The following is a 24,680-nucleotide window of genomic DNA, read 5'->3' on the forward strand; positions in this document are numbered from 1 at the left end:
TTACACTCTCAAACAGGCTGCAGGAATGTCCTGCATCTGTTCTTCCTGCTGCCAAGGAATGCTTAACAGGGCACACAGCCACTGGTGGTGCTGGTGGAGGAAAAGAAACAGCATCATCTCAAAAATATCACAGGCTGCTGCACACTTCCAACCATTATTTACCCAAATCAGCGTTTTAAGTCCTCCCGTATCTCCAATTCCTCTGAAATTCCTAATTGCTCAATCTAGTCTTTTTCTTCAGATACTAGACTTGAAAAGCAGCTGGTTATATGCAATTCACAATCAGCTGCACATGCTCTCCAAGGACATTTCCTACAATAAACTGAGCAGTTTTGCTGTCTTGTCAACATTTCAAGGAAGTTTGAAGAACCCTGACTGTGCCCCGTGTTTGTTTACCAGATTCCCCAAAGAGCAGCTATCCCACCTCACTCTTTCAGAGTATAGGTGGGGAAGGTGTGCATTTGAGAAGCAGAGAATAAACCTCTTCTCACATGTCCTTCAGTGAACCAGGTTTGGCTTTACTTCAGACCAGGTTACCACCTGATGAACTGTGACAAGGTGGCCCTTTGCCCCTCCCAGCACATCTGCTTCTCTGAGATTTTCTGAGTGGCAGGAGGAGAATGAGCCATGTTTTGATCAGCAAAATCAGACACTTAAGCTGGAGAATGAGAGGACATATGACAGAGATAAAGCACTACCACACACTTGGGAGACATTTCTATTTGACAGTTCCTGCCTCTCCATTTCAAGTAACAACAGAGATGTTCCTGTTCCCTTGAGATAAAATAGATACAGAGATCACAGAAAGATTTACACTGGAAGGCACCTCTGGAGGTTTCTAGTCCCAGCCTCTGCCCACAGCCTGCAAACTCCAAAGCCAGGTAAACCAGATTAGGCTGCTCAATACCTTATCCAGGCAACTCCTAAACATCTACAGGAGTAAAAATAACCCAGCTTCTCTGAGCACCTATTTCAGTGCTCCACCAACTAGTATTTCAACATAACAAATATGACTGAAGGTCCTAAGTATTTTATTTATTTGCACAAATTTCTCAAGAGACACTTGAACCATGTGCCATAGCACATGTAAGTATTTTTTGTCTCTGTATTCTTCCAGTCTTCACTGTATTGGAAGCTACACAAATTTAATGCCATTATTAACCACATGATAACCAACAGATTCTAAGTAAATTAAGCAGACATTTTTGCAGGGAATAATGGCCATGCTCTGACCTCCTTAAAATAGACAGTACAGTGAAGCATCAGGCTGAAGAATTTCATCTACAGGGTAATTGCCACATACATAATGCAGTCCTATCTAGTAAACTGCTATTTTTTTTCTGTGTCTTTTAGACAGAAATGCCAAATACTAGCAGATTTTAGACAAATCCATCTTCCCATCACCTCAGCCAGTGTGTCATTGCTGTTAAGTGGTCATGAGAGATGGGTTTATGTCAAATACAACTTAAACCCATGTCAAGTATAAGATTCAAATTAGAATCTTCCATCTGCCAGACAGAACAGCGTGACAGTATAATAGTATGAATGCTGAAAATCCTCATATGGTATCCAAGTTCCCTGCTTCTGCCTGGCTGTAAAGTGGTGCAGTCAGGATATTGGGGAAAAAAAAGGAGTTAGTCCATAGAGATAAAAAAGAAGTTGCTGTCCTGGCAAACCAGGTAGTCTCAACACATATAAAGAATGCTTCACACATGTACTTTGCTCCTCCAGGATTCTGGAAGTATCTAAAATGGTAGGAGATTGCAGGACAGAGAAAGAATCCAGAAATCAGATGATGACCTTACAGCAAAATTGGGTTAGGCAAGAAATATCCACTCCACTAGAAGATGTAAAACTAAAAATATAACAAAGTACAACTCTGACTGTTCTTTCTTCTGTTGCTCCCTCTCTAACACAAGGAACATAGGGTTTCTGAGCACCAGAAAAAAATGAAGACAATTTTAAAGGTTCTCAAATACCACCTAAGGTTTGAACCAGAAAAGATACTATGGTGCCTACTTGGCTAAATGCTGAGGGAGCCATCAAAATGGTGCAAAACCAGCTGAAGGTATAAATACCACTCAGGATAAATGGGAGGAACATACATTCCCACCCCCACCCAAAAAGAAAAAAAAAAAAAACCCAACCAAACAAAAACAACCAAACCAAACAAAACAACCTCAAAAAACAAACCACAACCAAACCATCCAGGGAGAAAGCACAATCAGGCAAAGTTTCTTTTCAGAGATGAAGCATTTACCTATGTAAATGATCTTTTATCTTTCCAAAAATTGGGGCAATTTATTTGTTTGATTTACAGAGGAAGAGCTACACAGAATCTCAGGGGAAAAAATACATCACAATCTCAAGACTTTTCTGGGAGCTATTTTCTGAGGGGTCAGCATCTCTGTAAAACTGTCCTCCTCCCACAGTCCAAAGCCCAATCTATTTCCCATGCCATTCAGACTGGACAACACATTCCCCACAGAATACTCCAGTCCTGAAATCCCTTTCCCCAGCTCTGTCAGTACATCCTGTCTATGATCTGCTGCTCCCAGCCACTGAGGCAGCCTTAGCCTCTACTTCCCTTCCCTCTCACTCCTGCCTTGTAGCCATCCTGCTATTCCTAAAATTATCTTCCTTAGGTGATTTTTTTTTCCTCATGCATCACCAAGGAGAAGCCATATCTGACCTCAAAGACGAAAACTCCCTAAATACTCAACATACATGATTTTAAATGTCAGTAAAACATCTCAGTAACTGCTTAGACATAGAGCCAATGAGGCACATGTAAGGGACAGGGGACAGCAACAAAATAATAGTTGTTCCTGAAGAAAAGGTGGCAAAGGGGAAATCTGACAGCAGTGCCACTACCTAAAGGGAGAGAAGGGTTGGAGGGAAACATCAGAGCAAGATATCTCAGAGGGGCACAAAGATGGACAAAAGGGGAAAAGCACAACTTTTAAGAAAAGAAAGCCCCTGCAAAGGAACACATGTCCCCATCCAGCCCCACTTAAGGGTAGGTCAGCACAGGAGCAGGTGCCCAGTGGGGCTGGGGAATCTTCAGTGTTGCAGATGTTCAGAACGTGTCTGGAAAAGGCTCTGGACAATGTGACCAACCTTTGGAGTCAGTCCTGCTGTGAGTAGGGGCTTGGGCTGGAGAGCTCCAGAGGCCCTCCCACCTCTGTGATCCTGTTTTTCTGTATTACTGCATTGCCTGATTTCTTATTGCACATCCCTCCCACTACACCCATCTGTGTATTCCTGAGTGAGCTCCCTGCCAGGAACACCCTTTCTATGGTCACAAATAGCACAGCTTTTAAATACTTCACCAGCTGTAACTGCTTTCTCATGCAGAAATAAAACAGTACAAAATCCTACAGTGCAGGATAATGCATATTTTTAACAAAGTATATGACATCACCTGTTATATATCTACTATCTGTTATATTAATTGTCAAAAATATATGTATATTGTTATTATTATTATTATCCTACTACTATTATGTTAATATCTATTATCCACTGTATGTTTTTTGACTAAAAATTATCTGAAGGTCCAAGGCCAAAGACCAAGATTTCACTATTTTAGGGCCTGTGTAAACCAAACCAAATCACACATACAACAGAAGGCAACAGCTAGCAGAAAAAGAGAGCAACAGAATAAAAATCTCTGTCAAATGTTTTTTCACATGACAGTGGGGAAAGAAATCTTAATGATTACTCTGTGTGGAAATGGATGAAAACATTTTTCATGCTACGTGAAAACATAGTATGAAAACATAGTTTGTCCTGCTAATTACATGATAATAAGTGTGCATATTTATCATTTATTTATGTGCATGAATGATCAGCAAAATATATACATCCACAGCAAACCTGGCTTAGCCAGAATATGCTTGCATGCAAAGTTCCATGATAAATGTACATGCACATGTGCATGTGCATGACTGCTTATATAAAATATTTCTAGGACATATTTTTTGGGAATGGGAATGGGTTTGATGGCCTTCTTGTTTGTACGTGAGATCATCTATCTACCTGCACTGACCACCACGCCTCTGGAACTGAGCACAGAGACACTCTGGTGTCAGGGAGCAAGAGCACAGAGCTGGTGGTGTTGCCTCACTGGGTCATCTGTGCCTACTGGACAGTGGTTTTAGGTGTGTGGGACTGGCATATCTGCTGGATATGTGTGAACTGGGATGTTTCTGTGCATGGATGTGCTTTACTGGAGAAAGGATTTGCATCTCACCACACCCCAGCTCACTCCTGGTTCATGGCACACACACAAAGATGCATTTCCTTCACCCAGCTCAGCTCTCCCACTGAATTTGCACCCCACAGGGCAGGTGTGACCCCAATGGAGCTCAGCCTCAGGTGGGCACACACACCTCTCCACCCCATCCCCTTAGCATGACTGCTCAGCTAAGGCAGTGCTCACCCTCTTAGCGTGGCTGCTGCAGCCAAAGCACTGTTTTGTGTTGATGTAAATAAAGCCTAAACTGCTCCAGTCAGACCTCTGTCCATCTGGGCTCCTGCTTCATATAAGTCACTGGGGTGGTTTTGGAAGACTTTAGTGGAGGAGACATGCAAAATCGCAGATGTTGTTGGCAGTTTCAGAAGAGAAATTCCTGAATATGGCCATGGAACTGATTCTCTGATCTGTGGCAATGTGACACATAACTATCCTCACTGGGATGCTTATCTACTGGAAGAGATTTTCTTGGTGGCAAATCTGCCTCTTTTCCCATCACTAAATCACTTAAGTCTTTAGGAGACAATGCAATCTTCTTCATTCCCCCATCATTCACCATCCATGTAAGAGGATTTGTATTCATTTAAGAAGAAACACCCACTTTATGAATTTCACATTCACACACTCTCTTCCTCATAATTTGACTGGATCCTTCATTGCACCAAAGCTCTCTTAGATCAGTTTAATCAGAACAGAGTGGTAGGAAATAAGATACCAGGACTCTGCTGTAAACCCTCCCCTTTGCAGGAGGCTGTCCCAAAAGAAGAGGTAAGGGAGATACAGAGCATAATGAACAAACAGCCACAACCAGAGTACGTCTATGCTCCAGACATTTTTCTGAACCAGTGCTTTTATGAACCACAGCAAGAGTCAGGTCAAGCTTAAGGACTAGAAAATCCCTCACTTACAGTTCCACTAAGAGTTATCAAAAATACCAATATACACGTAGGGCTCTATGAACATGAAGGGCTTTATGGTCAGACAAAAGTCACAAGAGAGCTTTACTTCATCTACACAGCTGTACAGATACCCATAAACATACATCACTGCTCTCTCTGGTTTTACTCACTCCTGTGCTTTACTCAATATCACTGTGCAGCTGAAGGCAGCTGCAGCTTCTCTTTGCTGTTACAAACACATTAATGCTCTGGTTAATTTTCCCCATCCCAGCTTGCCCATTCCAAGTCTCCTTGCATCCGTGGCAGGTGACATTACCCTCTGCCTTGAATTACTGGTAGGATCCTTGGTGCGAGTACAGCCACGAATGCCAAAGGCTGAGCTGGAGTCGCCAAGCGAAGGGGAGAGCTGGTGGGGCTGGGGATGGACAGGGGTGTGTGCTCTGCCAGTGCCATTCTGAGAGCCCCAGAGGCAGCGTGGTGCCAGGGAGGCCTGTGCTGCCACAAACGTGCCGGTGTCCAGCCCTACCTGTGGGTGGCTGAGGGAGTTCTCCGGGGAGCGCAGGTCGTCCCCGGTCGCCCCGGCCTCGTGTCCTGCCTCCACGGGGATCCCGTAACGGGTGCATTTCTCAAAGCAGACATAGTCGTATTGCGGTGTGCCCCCCCACAAAGCTGGCTTCCAGCCGGGCTCCTGCGTCTTGCTCTCTGAGCTCTCCATTCCTCCACTCCTCCTCACGCTCATCTGTAACTGAGTTGCTGCTCCGGGCCTTACCTAGAACCACCTCGTGTTCTGGCAGAGAGCATGGCCTCCGCATTCTCTGCTGATCCTTCCTTTCTCTCTCTCCTCCAACTTGTCCTGTTCCTGCACTCTCTTTCTCTCTGCCCCTCCTCCTCCTCCTCCTCCTTGAGCCTCTCTCACTTTCTTCCTTTCCTGCCCAAATGGTTCAACTATATTTATAGCAACCTTCCTCTGCCACATGATTCCCCGGTGCCGTGTCTGATCTCAGCAAAAGGCAATAACTCTGCTGGGATTGAATATCAGGTGTGAGCAAGAGGGGAACTCCTGAAGGAGAGGGAGGGGGCAGGGGGAAGGAGGTGGTGTGACAGACAGAGCTACAAGCACAGAGACAGAAAGCAGACAGGAGGAAGCAGAATTATTATCCAGGATATCTCTTCTTTCACAGCTCCCCATCCCACGCCCTCTCTGTTTGCAATGAAAACAAAGGTCAGTGGGCTTCCTCATTTTCTCCCCAGACACCAGCTGCCCTAAAGACTGAGCAACAAACATAAAGAAGCCAGCAGCTATGGTGAGATGGAATGAGATGGGTGTTCACTCAGTGTCCCAAGACAATTTTAATGAGTGCACAGCAGCAAGTCCTAATGGAGAAGTCAGGCATCCCTGTAAACTGCTGAATATTACAGTCTAATCTCAGCCTTCCCAGGTGCTCTTATGGGGAATACTTCGCACTTCAAAGCACGTCACCAAACTGCTATATGGGTACTCAATTATAGGTGTATGCAGAAATTTAATTCTTCTTGATGCTCACTTTTCCACAGACTAGAGCATTTAACAGCTTCTCCTCTCCACTTTGGAATTTGCTCATTCCAAAGAAGAAGTGGGGAATTAAATGTAAATTTTAAGGAATTTAGACTCTGCCACTTGTTTCTCAGCCAGGTAGAGAACCAACAAGCACAGCCAACACCAGTGAGCTACCAGCCAGCAGCAGGAATGAGAAGCATGTTACAGCAACTTGGCCTAGAGACACCTCCCAGTACTGTCAGTGTGCTGCCTGGAACCATATTTCTTCTGAGGGCTATTAATTAGGGAGGAGCAGAGAGTTCAAGGTCCCAGAAACTGTATACAAGAAAAAAAGACCTCACACGCCAAGCTATTCATATTAAGTAAGAGATTTGCAGGCAGGAGGGGGTAGAGAGAAGGGCAAAACACCCTTTTCTGGGCCCAGAACAGTGGTGTCACTATTTCATTTTGCAGTCTCCTGTAAAACATTTCTTCTTTTGCTTTTTTTTTAAAGTCTGCATGGTCCTTGAGAGTAAGGTAGAAAGAATGTCTCCATGAGGAAGACACACTTAATTTCTTTTACAAATCACCTTCTCCATGTTCTTGTTGAGATATGGATATCCATTAGGAGTAATAGCCACATGGATAAGGTTAGTGTGTACAACTTACAACTGGTATGAGGTCAGGCAAGCACTGAATATTTACAAAAGCAATATTAGTGCTGCCCCAAAATTCACAAGCTCTCCTGTTTCATTCTCACCAGCACTCACTTCACTGTCAACAAGCACTATCTTCTGCAGGAAGACTGTGTCCCATAGGCAGGGCAAAACTTGAAATTAATCACCTTAAAGAAGAATTTCTAAGTGACTGTGTCTAGGAAATCAGAGAAAAACTTTTAGTTGCCCTTATAGGTTATCATCAAAAAAGGTATTAATTGCTCCCAACCTATAGAGATGCTTTTGGAAGGCCATCATCATTATGGCTTATTTAAAAAATGATGCATAGCACATACTATATAGTGTACAAAATATAAAAAAACTGCCTAAAATATAAGGTACATCATGTATAGGAAGCCTAAAAACTGAATACAGTAGAGCCCAGCAAACATCAAAGCTGTAATACAGCACCAGATCTTCAGTCACTATCATATGTACTGGAGGAGAACACTCATCAGACCCACTGCAGAAAACTAATGAGATCCTTTACTTGAAAGTGTACTCCCCTAGCTCTTGTTTTTCAAGAGGCACAAGAATGGCACATTAGAAATTGCTGCAGTATAAAAATGAACTCTCTACTTCCATCTAATCAAACTCTATTGCCTGTCGTGCATGATGCTGTTGTGGAATTTCCATGGGAAATAATGATAGAATAATAGCCCAAAACAGGATGATTCTACCCTGAAAGGCTTTTTCCAAGAACTGTCCCTCTCAGCTTCCAAACTGGCCCCGGCCTCACTCACCTCATCAATTAAAGCATGAAGGACCCAAGGCCAACCAAGTGACTCCAGATGCCACTTGAAGAAGAAACCTTTACTATCCTGACTAGGAAGACATCCTACAAAGCCCCTGAGCCCTCACTCACGCTTCCCACAGTGTAACACACCTCAGGCAGTGCATGACAGTGCTGCAACGATGCAGCTGATCCTGAGCAATCACTGTGTGCAGCTGGCACCTATGCACTTAGCTCACCTGTAGCTAAGAACCTCATACTCAACTATTTCCCACTTCTCATCAAACAGCATCTCTGCCTCTAGTCTCTGTACCCAGCTATTGTCTAACAAGGAAACAACTGAGAACTGAAATTCATCATTTCAGTGCATGACAAAATATGTGCAATCTGTAGAGATATTGGATTTATGGCACAGTATTTCCTGTGTCCTGAACACTAATCTTACCATGCTACTGAGCTTATAAATCAACCTGTTTCTCCTTGGAAGTGAAAGTGTTTTGTCACCTCTCTGGAAATTATTAACAATCCTTGCTATTTCACAAGGTACCAATAATCTCTGTCACAGCCTCTGGCCTCACTGACACTACCTTAGTTAATTCAAAACACTACTCTCAATCTATATTTGCTCTGAGATTTCAATTTTCTTCTCTTTCACCCTCAGAAGAACTTGTAGACCCAACAGCTCCTCCACTTTTTCCAGCTGGCACAGCTGACCGAACGAAAAGTAAAACTCCGGCTTTACTCATAGTCTTTTCTATGTTTTCAGATCCGCAGATATAAACATAAACACAGAATACAGAGAACACCTTGAAAAAAATCTTCCTTTCTGCACTGCTGCTGCCCAGCAACTGCTGGCAAATCTCCCCTATCACTCTTCCTGCAATCTCCTGCCACAGCTCTTCTTTATATATGTTCTTTATTGCCTCACTGTCTTGCTTTCTATTTCCCAGGCCTTGCTCTGCACTTCCACCAGGACTCACAATGGACTACTGCTGTTGCTTCAGAGGTTACCAGCAGACTCAGAAGATTAGCACAGAGCTGGAGGAAGACATAAAAATAAGAGGAAGGTGTCATAACCATCTTGCACTAGCCACAAACACAGATGTCCCGTACCCATGGCTTGACTCCTCAGGTGCACCTAAGCCTCTTGAAAAGGCTCACAAATGTTTCTAGACTTCTCCATGGCATGAAAGAAGAAAGTTTCATGACCTGCTCATACACCTTTTTTTTTCCCTTTTGCATATTAGAGGGTCTAGTGGGAATCCAAAGTGTGTTTCAAGAAGGACATGTTTGTGATAGATGAAAATACAGCTACAGTCCAAATTAAGGTATTAAACAACAATAAAGAAAATAACAGAATCTGGAAGAACTGTCAACCAAAATGGATCTCTTGTCCAGTCAGGCTTCTATTTCTCTCCCTCCTGTTCTCAGTTTTCTCTCAGGTCTGCCTTTCTGTGCATTTATTTCTTTCCCCTGAATGCTTTTCAGGATGCAGAAATACAATTCCTATCCTTCCCATCTGAATGCCTTGAAAGTGAAAGCTCTGAGAGGCTGGTGGGGAGAGGGGTAAGCATGACTGAAGACTCACACTTCTCCCATGGTCTGATCCCAGGAGATTTATAACTTGAAATAATTCAAGTGCTATTTATCAGCAGTGACAATCTGAATGTTCCCTATGCCCTGCCCACACAATTATCAGACATCATACAAACTTCTGAAGCTTCTGCTCATGCTAGAACTTTCTTTGATTTGTTCTGTAGCAGGTTCATCCTGAAAAATCTAAACCACTTCATGACCTCACTGTACACAAGCCTTAGTCTGCCCACCAGCAGACTCCAGCCTCCTCTGGAGTGAAACACCACATCTATTTTTTCAACTCTGCATACACAGATATTATAGCAGATGGTGATGCAGAGTCCTCTGCCACCCCAGACTGACAGGAGCAAAATTTGCTGAGGCAGAGTTATTATTACATAGAACTCTGCATGCAGATTAGTGAAACAGTCATTTAAGAACAAAGAAAAAATAATGTTCTATGCTTAAGAAAGCCCAGTCCAACAGGCCCACAAGTCTGTAAAGAAGATAATATAAAAGATAGTCTACAGGACAAAAGAAACTATAAAGATGAAGAAAGGAGAAGAGGAGAAAGGTGACGAAAGGATGACTACTTAGAACTAACACAACCTCTGAGAGAGAAACACAGAGGCAATAAGAGACAAAGCACCGAAGGGCAACAGGGAATGAGAATCTGGACAGGAAGATACAGAAAGCATATTTTGCTTCAAGCAATACCTTTAGATGGAGCAAAAAAGAGTGAAAAAGCAGGGAAAATATTTCAGTAGATGTCAGATATGGCAATGGCTTCTAGATGAGAACAAAGCTCTTGACTAGGACATTTTATTAGACAAGATAACCATGGAGGCTTCAAAGAGCTACAGGAGGCAATTAGAGCTTTGGGAGAGAAAGAATGCTGTGAAAAGGGCTAGGATGAGGGAGGGAGACTGGAAGAAAAGACAGCTTTCATAGTAAAAGAAAGAAATAGATCATGGACTGAGGCTTGAACACTAGCAAAAGATAGAAATTTAAGCTGTGCAGAGGCACGTAGTAAGCCAGGCTGGATATGGAGAGACAATGACAGAGAACTCTCAGAGGAGAATTGAAAGAAGGGTTGAGTTCACAGCAAAAACTAAAAAGAAAAAGACCAGAAAGTTTAAGGGCTTTCATAATGGAGAAATAACAAGATAATATGATGATATTCAAGTGGACATGTACTGACTAATACTAGACTGATTAGAGCAGAATTGACAGAAACAGGGCAGATTTTGAGAATCATCAGCTTTTGATAACTCAAGAAGAAAGAGGCAGAAAGGGGGAAAAAATCCTCACAGCTAGCATCAGATAAATACTTACAGGAACAAAAGGACATGAAGGAGCCATTGAAGTAGATGTTTGAATAGAGGAATTTGGAAGGAAACTTGAACAGATCAGGATAGGGCAGGATGGCAGTGCAGTATGACATGATATAACAATATGATATGCTATGACTTGGCAAAAATCAAATGAGCTTTAAAGGGTCAGGGTTATGTCCCAGTTCCAGAAACAACCTGACTGTGACAGTCTGCAGAGAGCACCATGTCCATGTTGATGATGCCATCTAAAGTAAATTACTTGTTACCTTGAGGTTGTCTCATCCTACATAACAATGTGGTCACAGGTTGGAACTGAGAGTGAAAATAACCAGCAGAGAGACTTAAACCCAGCAATAAGAGCCAGACAGAAAATCAGATGAAAGAGAAGACAGCAAATTTTGGTTTTATAAATCGATCCAAACTCATTCAGAGCTTTAAAATGAATCTGACTGTCCTGGTGAGCACTCAGGTAAATACCATCAGGTTTCATAACTCAAAACAGAACAGCATTTAGTAGAATAAAAATAAGATTATTTGATTATTTTAAATAGAGAAAACTTCAAGCATGAAAATCAGAAAGCACAGAAATAAATATATAGTCTACACACAACTCTCCCTCACCCACTATGACCTTGGTTGCAATTAAGTTGATGACCTTCTGAGCTGCTAAAATTTTGTGCTTACACTCTATTGCCTAGGAGATTGTTTCCATATCTCCACAGCTTAGATGCCTCCTCCCTTACAGCTGCCCCCTTCTAAAATTGCAGCCCTCAATTCCCTTGGTGATTCTCTACCCTACAGCACCCCATAGCTTCTATTAAATAAATTCTTCTTTTCATCTGCCAAAATGCTTTCCAAATGAAGAGGTGTATTACTGGTGGGGTAGAACAGTGACTGTCTTGTCTTAGGATAAACCAAGAACAAATCAAATAGGCACAGTGTGCATACAAGTACTGAAAGAAGGAAAAAAGTAACTATGAAAAATTAATATTAGACTGCTGAGAAAGAGAAAACTTTTTCTAGCTTCATTGTACATACAAAAACAGCTAAAGTTGTGAGAACTAGCAAGCACTCAACTGATTGAAATAGATTCGGTGGATTTCTTATTTTCTAGGAGAATAATTTTGCATTGCAAGCATTCTCTGATGTAGTCAGCTTGAAGCCATTTTTAGCAGAAAGGACCAAGGAACATCTAGGAAATACAGGCTTATCTCTAATGATCAAAACTTATTAAGGATACCTCTAAGCTAGTGAATTTGTTATTATTCCTGCACAGAGATTTTGTGGCTTGTGCCTTTCTTCCCCTTTTCCCTGTGGATTGCTTGTTGCACAGGTAAAATGAATAATTGCCCATTAGATCTGTCAGTCATGCCATGACACACAGCCTGACCAGCACCACAAGGGTGGACAGAAAGTGCAGTGATGTGAAGAGCTGTTCAGAGCTGGCCAGCCACAGGCTCCTTTGAATTGGATTTGGCTAATTTCAAGTGGAGAATGATAATTCTTATGTAAAATGTGGCCAACAATGAAGATGTGTGGCCAAAGTCTAAAGGTTTAGGAAGAGGAACTGGCTTGTGAAGGGAAGATTTTTGGGAGAGTTTCAAGGACATGTTTGTGGTATGAATGCGCTGTGGTTGGTCAAGAAGAAGGAACCATGAGTATGGACAGGGTACCTGCAGGAGGTCAGAGCTAGGATTAGAGGTACATTAGAAAATAATTTCATTTTCCTGATATATGTTCCACTTCCAAACACCTGAAAAGTAATTTTGCAGAAGCTCTATGATCTATAGATGTGCATGTGACTGATCACATTGCCTAGTTTAGGGCACTTGAGGAACAGACTTGTTGAAAAGGACAGTCCTATTTTTTTAATGTACTGGAACTCATGATCAAGAAGCTTGATGCAAGGAAAAAATTAATTTTCAGCCAGCTCAGCTCTCCATTTCTGCTGATGCATGGCCATGTGAATGTCAGTAAAGAAGGGAACAGGAACACACCTAGAAATGAGAAGAGGGATTGTCTTTTCTGATTGCAGTAGAGCCCTAATCCACCATAAAAATTTTCTCAATAACACTTGGCTCTTGCTTACATTTCAGACTCTTGACATGGTTAGAGAAAATGGTATGAACTGCTTGCATGAACCATGGCTGCTAAGAACAAGTTGTTGGCAATGCTGGCTTGTCCTGTCCCATCTCAGACAACTGAGATACAGGATGCCAATAGAAGGGTTGTAGCACAGATGTGTTATCACGACCATTGAAGATTTTTTAATATACCTATTTACTAGAACAGTTGTAAATCCTGCAAAGTTTTGACTAAGCTTCCTGTTTTCCTTCTCCTTCTCCCATCTAAATGCAGATACCCATACAAAAACATCTAACCCTCCAGCACAGCAGGGGTCTTGCCTGTTTTCCATGAAACAATCCCTGGTGGTAATATGAGATAAAGACTAAAGTAAACAGAGGAAAGATAGTATTTCTCTTGGCAGCCTGAATACTAAATCCAACCCAAATGAGGGCAAAGAAATTCCCCTGCAGCAATAACCTTTGCTGTTATCACTGGCTGCTGATACAGGGATGATAGTGAGAGTCAGCATGACATTCACTGGACTCCCTCCCTCTTCTATCTTCTAGCCCCTTGCTTTGACTTGTAGGAAGGTGCTGGGGGAAGAGAAGAAGAACTGCATCAAGCACTTGCATCCAGGTTGAATTAATTACTGGGTCACTCTTTGGCATAAAGGCTACAAAAAGTCTTTTCTCTGTCAAGCTTTTTAAACCAGAACTGCTGCACACCTATTAGCAAGAGCCAATGTAGGCTGTCACAAGGGGAAAAACGGGGGAAGAAGTACACCAGGGCCATGAGGGGATACAATCTCCAGAGGCCAAAGAGACAGGTAGCTTAGTATATTAAGCCCAGGACAAGATAAATCAGCAGAAGAAATTGCAGGACATTACCCATAAATGGCATTGTGTCCCAGGGCTGGCATCTAATGTCCATGACATCTAAAAATATTAAACCTGGAACAAGAGTCCAGGAAGGGGCTATAGGTTGACAGTGGAAACTATTAACCAAGGTCAGGAATGGTGGAGAGATAATGGGCCAATGAAGGAGAAGGGGATAAATGATGGAAACTATTCTTACTTTCATTTACGTTGGGAGCTGAAATTAGTTCTACAAGCTGCTAAACTCAGACTGTTCAGGAGAAATTAGAGATTTTTTGATATTGTGTTTGTTCAAGACCATTGCTCATAGTCCTGCTCTTGCATTATTACGTGTTCAGAATCAGCAACAATGCCTAAGAGTACTTGTGGTATCTTGTTCAAGTGCTGCCCTTGGTCTGGGGTGTATATCAACTTTTTCCTGTCTATATCAGAGCCAGATTCTATTCCACATTATGTCTGTAGTATATTTTGAAAGGAATGAGATAGTAACAACAACAACAACAACAACAAAATAGTAGAGATGGACTTCGTGAAATGTTTCAAATCCCACTTGCTCTGCTGGGTTTTCTTGCATCAGGAAGAGAGTTGTTGGTCTCTGGCAGATGCACTGGCTGGGCTGGGGACATTTACTTAGGAGGAGAAGGATAGAAATGTCCCAGACCACTGGTTTTTGGACACCATGAGGACCATGAGCTCACACAAGTTTGCAGGCTCCTCAGACCCATCATGCTGACAGACAAGCTATGCCACTTGCTGAAGACTCATTGCTCTGGGAAGAAGATGCAGCTGCCCCATGCCATGGCAGCTTTCAACCTGATCTTCATCAAAGAGGAAAGGGATGCAGAGGGTATTGCTGTGGTGCTTCCCTGTCCCACAGGAATCACAGTTCTGGCTACAGAACTTGCTGGTAGAAAGAACAGCTGGTCCCAGTGGCTCCATCAACTGGTTCCTTACCCTCATTCCCTCTCCCTCCAAATAAAACTACTCCAAATGCCATCATTAAATCCCATGGGATGGAGGTGAGGTCTCTGTAGGGACAAGGTAATCTCCTTGCTCTGGGCAGGAGGGTTCTTTCCATTGTCTTCCTGCAGGAGATCTTCACCAATCTAACTGTGCTTTGTGGTAGGACCACTTGAACAGACATGTCTGTCTATACAATTTCATATTGAGTTTTGCCACACTGATCATTACAGTCCTGTCCTGTCTTGACCTATAGTCGTGTGTGCTGGGAAACATGATCATTGCCCTGAATCAGCTGCTGAGCATTCAGGTCTGCTTAGGAGCGCATTAACGTCTTTAATACCTGTGTTCTGATACCTGGTCTGAAAACTCATTTTTATCAAGATGCCTTCCTCTGCAGTCCACAGTCCATCCACAGGAGGGTTTGGACGCAGCTTTGAATTTTCCTTACAGAGCTGCATTGGAAATAAGGGGCAGATATCACTGAGAAAGCAGAAGGCCAGCACTCTCTACAGGATTCCTAGTACACCCTCCAACCTGATAATAAGGATATCACCTGCATCCTGGCACTCATGTGAAGGATCTGAAGCAAAGTAAAGCACCGAGGCCTTTTTGTGTGGACCTGTTCTCTTTACATACCAATCTGGTGTCCTTCAGTAACTTTAATGTCTTCCAGAAATGTTTCACTTGTTTAAACATTTCTCTTAACAGATTAAAAAGCTTTTGGTTTTATGTGGCTTTCCATTTGATCCATTCTAGTTAATGTTTTTACCCTTGTTGTTTCCATGGAGGTATTGACTCTAAGCACATTGTGGTCACCATGAAGTAAGTAGTGGTTTCAGCTAAGAAGCTGAATCGTGCTATATCAGGTTCAGCTGAAATACTGGTATGGAATTAGTTGTGTCAGTCCTCCATATTCAGTAGCAAAAAATAATCAGCTGATGATTGTTCATTCTCTTTAGAGGAGATCCATTTACTACAGAACCAAACACACTGATCTGGAAAAGTGGAAAGAAGAAAAGAGAAGCCTACACATATAAAAAAGAGTCGGGTTGGAAGCTGAAATCACTAGAAGTTCTGAGAGTTAAAAAACTTTGTGGAAAGATTTGGAAACGGTATCTTAGCATAATCTGTTAATCCACTATATTATTATTACACTATTTATTTGCTACATGGCATTCAAGTGGTTTCTCCCAGTGATGGAACAGTAAAAGAGAATAAAGATAATATGGCAGCTCAGGGCTAGAACTAATAGGGAGTAAGGAGTCCCATGGGGAAGGACTACTCCTTGTGGGTATTCTGACTCTTTCTGAGGCTTGCATTGAGGGGCTACTAGTGGAGCAAGATACCGTACCTGAGTTCTGCACAGAAAAGGTTGCCTGTCACACTGTGCACCTGCCTAATCAAAAGCCAGTGAGGCATCAGGCCCTGACTTTCTTAGTCTCCCTTGTTCCACATTTCCAGACAAAGTGTCAAGTCTAGACTTTTATCTTTTGGTATGAGGCAGTTATAAGGAAAAAAAAAAGATATTTTCTAAGGTTATGGCATAAGAGTAGTTGGTATTGCTTTTGAAATACATCTGGGTTAAAGAAGAGAGAGCACACAGAGATTCAAGATTTTTCTGTGTTGGCCTGAACCGTTACAGCTGTCTCAAAACTGAGTGGCATAAAGAAAGGATGGCCATATTCCCTTCCTTGCACCAGCTCTGATATGTCTCTCTGAGCATTGTGAAAGGTAAACTGATGGAAAACACTCATGTCTCCATGCAGTTAACTGCTCAGAGTCATGCTCTAAGCGAGTTCACCGCAGGTCAGGGAAGCAGCATTTAGGAGCAAAGCTGTTCGTGTGGCCATCAATAATAGATCATGTCAGCCAAAATGTACATGCTCACATGCAGCACTAAAACACATGTGTAGGCAAGAGAACTTTGCTTATCCCTGGCTTCATCTTCCCAAGAGTAAGATTTCCATGTACCTCTGGAATAAAGTTCCTACAGCATGCTGATTGTTTCTTCTGCCACTACCCTGTTACACAGCTGTCATGTGTTTAATCCTGTTTTTGCCTTTCCCATTCCTGGAAAGCTTAGGTGAACCTGCAGCTCTTTTGCCCTTTGATCCTGGAGCATTATGGACTTCAAACTAATGGAAATGAGGTCTCCAATGTGCCCTATTTCTCTATGAAATTGGAACTAAAAGCAGCCTGCCCTCAGTACCATGTGCCCTTTGGTTGATAACAAACTCTATGCCAAGAAGAATTAATATCAAATACCTCTCTGGTTTGGATAAGGGCTCACAGGGTGCTAGTAAGCTATTCAGAGGAATAAAAACAGAATGACTGAAGAATTGTACAGGGCTTTAACAGGATGATTGAGCAATAAAATTACAGATGAAAAGTCACAATAAATCTGAAGTGATTAAGGAGGAGCAGACATTCTAGCTTTGCACACACAAGAACTGTTCAACTATTGTAAGCTCTCGATTTGTAAGAATAAGATCTTGGGGTTACACTGAATGATCATAATGACCTCTTTAGCATTTGTTTAGAACTATGGTTAAGAAGTAGAATAATAACACCTAATTAAATACAATGTGCAAGTACATTTGAGCAATGTTTGCTTTCTGTTTCCCCGAGTTTCAAAAAGAATACAGTAGAACTGGGACAGTTTCAGAGGATGGTCAAATTATACAACAGCTGCTGTGTGAGGAACAGTTAAATGAACTAGAACCTCCCAGGCTGGAAAGGACAATCAGGTCTGGAAAATATTGAGCAGTATGAAGAAAATTAACTGAGAAGGTTAATTTGGCTGTATCTCAGGAAGTCTTGTTCTATCAAAGTCAAACTCCTTGGAATTTAAAGGCAGGCAAACAGTTTCAATTTGCTTTTCTGTAATAGAAGTAAATGACAGGTTTGTGTGAGTCATTTAACAAGGGTAGATGAGAGCTGATTACAGACAAAGAATAAAAAATATATTCTGTGTCATATTTAGAAGACAATAATCTTGTAGACCAGTACGTAATTTGCACTGCTGTTCCTCTGAGTACTTAAGTTAATTACAGAATTACAGAATATTTGAGCTTTGGATGGGACACCTGCTGTCTTGTCCAATACCATACTCAAACTGTGCCAGCAGGAGAAAGTTGTCTTGGGCTGTGTCCAGACAGCTTTTGGATGTCTCCAAGGATGCAACAATCATTCCAGGCAAACCTGTGGCAGTGCTCAGTCATGCAAAAGCCTCTTTCTTTATGTTCAGGTAGAAATTCCTGTGTTTCAATTTATGCCCATTCCATCTTGTCCTGTGACTGGGCTCTGCTGAGAAGATAATGCTCCACCATCTTCAGTCTTCCATCAGATAATAAGACTTCCCCTGAGCCTTTACTGAACAATTCCAGCTCTTTCAGCCTTTCCTCAGATGTGAGATGCTCTTGTCCTTTCATCATCATTGTGTCCTTTTGCAGAACCCTCTCCAATAACTCCATAGGTTTTATGAACTGTGGTGCTCAGACCTGGACACAGGACTCCAGGTTTAGCCTCACCACAGATAAGTGGAAGGATGTGCTGCTGATCACAACCTTTGTGGCCCTGCAGCTCAGCCAGTTTTCAATCCACTCCAAGGTCCACTTGTCCAGCCTGTACTTAATCAACTTACTATGAGGACATGGTTGGAGACAAAAGCATTGCTAAAATAAAGATAAACAAAATCCACAGCTCTTCCTTCATCCACCAGGCTGTCTCATCTGATCTGAACTGTATGTCGGTTAAATGTGATTTTCCCTTCACAATTCCATGCTGGCCACTCCCAATCATCTTTCTGTCTTTCATGTGTTTGGAAATAATTCCCAAGATGAGTTGCTCCATCACCTTTACAGGGATTGAGCTGAAGTTGGTCAATCTGCAGTTCGCTGGACTTCTTTCTACTTTTGAAGATAGGAGTGACATTTGCTTTATTCCTGTCCTCAGTTACCACATTGAATCCCTATGACCTTTGAAAGATTAAATAGAGAATGGCCTTGCAATGAGATTGACCAATTCCCTCATGGTGGTGCGTGCATCTCATCAGGTTCCATGGATTTTTGCATGCCCAGTTTGTATAAATGTGCTCTGACCTCATCCTCCTCCAGTGAGGGTCCTTGCTTTTCATCATCTTTAGAATCAATTTGCCTTGATTCTTTAAAAGAGGCTTGATTCTTTAGAACCATGTTTTCCATTGCCTTAATTTTGCTGCTGTACACATGTAGAAGCCCTTTCTTATTGCCCTTCATATCCCTCACCATATTAAACTCCAGATGAGCTTTGGTTTTCTTAACCTCATCCTTTAACACATGTCTGGTGTCCCCAGACTCCTCCCAGGTCACCCGTCTGAGTTCTGTCAGGACCTCCTTCCTAATTCATGCACGCCTCCAACTGCCTTTGCTTGATTTCCTGCTCATAAGGATGGATCATTCCTGAGCTTGGAGGAGATGATTCCTGTACAACAACCAGCTCTCTCATATCCCTCTTGCCTTCAGGGGCATTTCCCTTGGGATTCTTCCAAGAAGATCCCTGAAGAGTCAAAGGCTTCTCTCCTGAACTCAAGGATTGAGACCTTATTTTGAGCCCTCCTCAGATCCAGAAGCTGTCCTGAATGTTCACATCCTTAAACCATTCTTCCTCCATTGTAAGTATCAGGTCCAGCAGAGCACCTCCTCTTGCTGTCTGTTTGATTATCTTTTATGAACTTGTTGGTAATGCACTCCAGAAGCCTCCAGGACTGCTTGTGCCCTGCTCTTACTGCTGCAGCAGGTTTGCTTCCAGGGACTATGACCTCTTCCAATGGTCTGAAGAAAGCATCATCTAATTCTGAAATCTGTTTCCAGGACTGTGGTCAGTCCTGGGCTGACCACATACTCAAAAATGGATGGTTATTTTTCTGTAGCTGTTAAAAGCAGTGTGTTCCTCCTCACAGTTAAATACTCTTTCAGCCCCTGTGACTGGTCTTCAGGCAAATTCTCTTCAGTGTCCCAGTAGAGATGTGGGTAACTCCAAGTCTCAGGATATAGATATCTATAGTTGTTATAGTTGTTTACACATAATCAAAGGATGTGTATGCTAGACTGTGCACAGGTAAGACTAGCTGGACAAACTTCCGTCTGAAACAAACCTGGGGGTGCACAAAGTAATGTTTCCTCACAGCACCAAATCAGAGAACAACATACTGCATGTAATTTGTCAGTTTTTGGAGCTACAGGTATTTGACTTCCTTTGAAAAAGTGTGTCACTCACACTAACAATAGCACTGTGCAGTAGAAGGTGTTTTGTATTTTTATGTGCTTCTAGAATCCACCCTCAGTGCTGATAGATGATGGGCAAACATTCCTGATCCATGACCTTTTACAAATGCATCATGGAAGTGGATGACTGTCAAACCCAACAGCCACATGGCTCCCTGAGTAACGAATAAGAATCAATTTCTTCACCAAGAGGCAGGAATTTATTGAAGAGATAAATGCTTGGATTTTAAAAACATGAGCAAATCCTTTAACCCCAACTATGTCCTTATCAAGATCCAAAGACCAAAGTGTTTGTTGCAGTCACAATGTGTGGAGGATCTCTTTGCTGCCTCTATGTTCAATACTGAGAATTGTATGATTAACACATGCAAAAACATTATATGCCTTTGACACAAAGAAACAACAATGAAGTTCCATGTCACTTAATAGTAAATAGGAACACCTAAAATAAGCAGGTTCCAAGAAGGCAGTGTCCAGCATTATGAAATTTCTGTCTGTCCTGCCTTTGCATTAGCAAGTTAACAGTGATCATTTTATCATACAGGTACATGGAAGCTGTTCCATCAATACTGACAGCAGCAGCTGCCTGCAACTTTGCTAAAGTAAACACTGACAAAATAACTTATTTTTATATTGTGTTTACTGACAACTTCTCTTCTGCATGCCCAGGTTCTCTGCTGGGATTTTATGGGAGATTCACAACAGTAGTTGACTTCACCCTGAGGTTTTTTATTTCCTGTGCATTTCTGCATTGATGGATTATTTCTCATCTACCATACTTTGTATGCCACCTGCTGTACAGCTGGAGCAGTAACCTCTGTATCCCAGTTGCACCTCTACTGCCATTGTCGAGAATTATACTAGCAACAGGTCTGTCTTTTTCTAATGTCAGGAATTCTTGTACATGGTCTTCCCACACATATACCCCCTACCCAAACTTGCCTGAAATAATTTAATCTGCTATATTTCCAAAGCAGCACACACCAGATGTCAAAGTAATAATGTATTTTCTTTGTCCATATAAGAAAAGTTTATAGCATGCAGCTACCCTATTAGGTTTCACACAAATGTGGGATACCCCCATATGCCACTTACACATGAACAAGTGTTTTTACCTTTTACAGCACAAGAGCAATGGCAATGTTTAGACTGATTGGCATGTTGCCAGCCCTTGGAATTTATTTCTTTGGACAGGAGGCCTCTACAAATCATGGAAATGTAATTCTGGCACCTTCACAACAGAGCCCAGTACCTGAAGGATGTTGGAAATGGGTTAAAAAACCACTTTTCTGCAAGTAGCAGAAAATACCCTTTGCACTCCCTGCCAGAATGAGGCTATCCAGGGTACGGTGTCTGCAGGCAGCCTGCTCCTGTGGGGCTGTAACTTCTCCCATAGCCCAGTACAGAGACAATGTGGGAAACAGGCAAGGTGAAGCCTTTGGTACCATTTCTGTTGCACATGCTACTGTTAAACTGAACTTCCTCTATGGGAAAGGTGTTTAAATCAGGAACATACAGCACGGGTGTGCAGCTGTGGGCGTCACCTCAGGAAGTCATACTTGGTTGGCTGAACTGGAGAAGCTAAAGGAGCAGGGTTTGTTCATCCCCGAAAGAGGCTGATTTGCAAAAAGAAAATGCAAAGAGGGATGATATAGACAAAGAAGCACCAGGCTCTCCTCTGGGAGGCATGAGGAAGATGCAAGAGGCAACAGCCATGACTTGAAACAAGGGAAATTCATAACCAAGCAGGGGCCTGGACTGGATACTGCCAATGTTCCCTTCCATTCTAGATTCTTCTGTGATTCTTGAGTTTTTCCTTTGATGGCAACAAAACCAAAATACTAGCAGGCAAACTTAAATTATTAATAGAACCATAGAGACCAGGCTCACTAGCAATAGAAACTGGAAATAAGAATATTTCCTCAAGAAGCTGCTAGTTCTCACAGCAGAGCTTAAGGCCACAGGAAAAATTCCTATCCCCATCTTTTAAACAGATAGGGTAGCCCTGAACATCTCTCCCTTGCACAGACAGACTGAAGAAAGAATTCCTTTTTTTTCTTTTCCACTGTCATTGTCATAAGCCTACATCTTGCCATGTACAACTTGGCCCCATGTTCATCTGCATCTTTTGTCCTCTCCAGCTTTGGAATTGGCAGTATAAATCTGCACAAGTGATCTTTCGCATGACCTCGGTTCTCCAGGTCTCTTCTGCCTTCTAACATTACTTTCTGTATGATTGACAAGACTTTCAAAAATAAAGTGAGGAGAGGGGAGCTGGGGAGAATCCCCCCTCTGCCTTGGGACAGCACAGGGAAAGGGTCACATGAGATATTTTTAGAACAGAATCCAATGGCAGTGATGTGAGGAAGGCACAGAGAAAAACACAGCTGTGAAACCTAACACTTGGCCTCATGTATACTGAGAGCAAGAACAGCAGAGAAACAAATTGAGGAGACACAGCAGAGCAGAAGCATGAGGAGAAGGTATGCGAGAGCAACAGGGGAATGGTAAAAGAGTAAGTGACTAAGAGGCAATGAACATCTGGGAAACAAATAGTTAAAATAAATTATTCTAAATGGGAAAAAAAAAAAAAAGCCAGGAGCAGAAAAAATTAGTAAGGTGGCCAAAGTATATAAATGAACACAGATACTTCAATCATAGAAGGGAGTTAAGGCCAAGAAATGGTCAGTTGACTCATCAGCACTCTCATGTAGATGGTGTGTGACCTTGAAGGCTGACCAGCAGCTACCTCACCTCCCATCTCTCCTTATCCCAAGATATACAGGCTTCATAAGTGACTTTGCCCGTGGATTGTGACACTGCCATAGATTTTCTAAATCAGAGGAAAATAGAAGTCATTCCTACAGTCTTTGGAGCCAGGCAATGACCTACTGTCTGTCTTTTACGACCAGCCAGCATGCCCAGAGAGCAGTGGTTGCTTCATGTCTGAAAACTGATGTGCGCAGCATTAGTTCAGAAGTGCTCTCTGTTTCTGTTCACTCACTAGACAAGAACGAACTAACATGACCGAGTACATGGAGTGAACAGATGTAATGCTGATACTTGAGAGGAGCCTGCTCCTAAAGATAGCATTTTAAGGTGTAAATTGCTAAGATACTCAAGTCCTGAGAGTGTCTGGCAACAACAGTTGAGGCAACAACATCCAGAATTACAGTCCTTTTTTCATTTGCTACATAATGTTCTTAATTTTTCTTGTTTTGAGAAATAATTTATCTTCAATTGAGATTAGTGATTCAGTGCCTTCTTAGCATTAATGCCTGGATTAGATCCAGCAAATAGCTGCTCCAGTAACTAGCTGCTACTCTGCCTATGATCTCTAAGGACTGCAGTATATATGGTCATTCTCAAAGAATTCCTAACTTTAGAGTCCTCTCTGATGAAATGGGTCATAGCATGGCTGCTTCCTTATTACAAAGTTTATCAGGGATGGGGGTGACTTGAGTTCAACAAAAAGCTAGTCAATTGGGGTTTACCTATGCAGGTACTTAAGGAATCAGATATAATTTATTACGCAATCCTGTCCTATACAGAAGCCTAGAAGACCTCTCAGGGGCAAATATTTGGGATAAATTTATGAATAAATTAATATAATGCAATACATTGTATTTCTTTCTGTCACAAATAGCCATTTAGTAATGAACAAATATCTTGTCAAAGATTTGCCTTAGCTCAGGTTATACAAATCATATTCTTAGAACTCAAGAAATCTGGTGCTAGTTGTGTCTTCCCACAAGCATTCAAGAAAACTCTCATAAGTCTGTTTACTCTGACTAGTCTAGCTCTACACTAAGAACCTAAAACTGAAAATTGTAGAGATCCATGGGTTTATTGTAGTTGCAGAAGAAATACAGCCATTTTATCCAAGTAGCATACTCACTACTTCTGCATCTTGTGCAGAAGTTCATGCTCTTTACCACCACTTTTGTTTGGGTTTGTAGTATTTCCTTACAGTTCTGTACCTCAAGCAATTATTACTTTTTTGTTTATAGTGCAAACAGGTCATGGCAATCCCTTTATGTCCTATATTAGGCTCAGCCTCGATACTTTACTGTTGATCCTACTCACTTCTGGCACTGAGGATGCTTCTTTTTTATATTTGAATGCAGAAAGTCAGGCCAAGAGAGATGAAATACATCCTAATCCTTCCACTGTATTGACTGGCTCCTTTGGCAATATTAATACTTGACATGTGATAAATAGCATTCTTAATAAACCACTGATGAGTTGAGGGTGTGTGCTTGTGATGTGCCTACGTGGATCACTAAAAAATTTACATTCATTGTGTAAGTCTGGATTTTAAATTAAGATTTCAGTCATTAAGGGGTATATGGTAACACTGAAGATCATACAGTCTTCATTCACCTGCAAGGTACTCATTCACACACACAAGCAGCGCTCAGCAGCAGAGTATTTTTGACTGAAAGCCACTCTCCAGTTCTTCACCTCAGCCTACGGTCCC

The 24,680-nt window shown here is 42.0% G+C and overlaps 1 protein-coding gene across 3 annotated transcripts in view; it reads right to left on the bottom strand.

Annotated features, from left to right (window-relative positions):
- CLCN1 (chloride voltage-gated channel 1) overlaps positions 1-24,680 on the bottom strand; it is a 58,042-nt gene that overhangs the window by 31,011 nt on the left and 2,351 nt on the right. Inside the window, exon 1 of one of the 3 annotated variants that reach the window (XM_030267516.4) lies at positions 5,684-6,086. The exons of 1 other annotated variant lie outside the window; for it this stretch is intronic. In XM_030267516.4, coding sequence (XP_030123376.4) covers positions 5,684-5,896 — 213 coding nt within the window. In that variant the 5' untranslated portion in view covers positions 5,897-6,086. Of the gene's footprint in view, positions 1-5,683; positions 6,087-24,680 lie in introns of those variants that run through there. One more of the 3 variants, XM_072925993.1, reaches the window with a different exon arrangement.

This window comes from Taeniopygia guttata, chromosome 1 (assembly GCF_048771995.1).
Source record: "Taeniopygia guttata chromosome 1, bTaeGut7.mat, whole genome shotgun sequence".
Lineage (NCBI taxonomy): Eukaryota > Metazoa > Chordata > Aves > Passeriformes > Estrildidae > Taeniopygia > Taeniopygia guttata.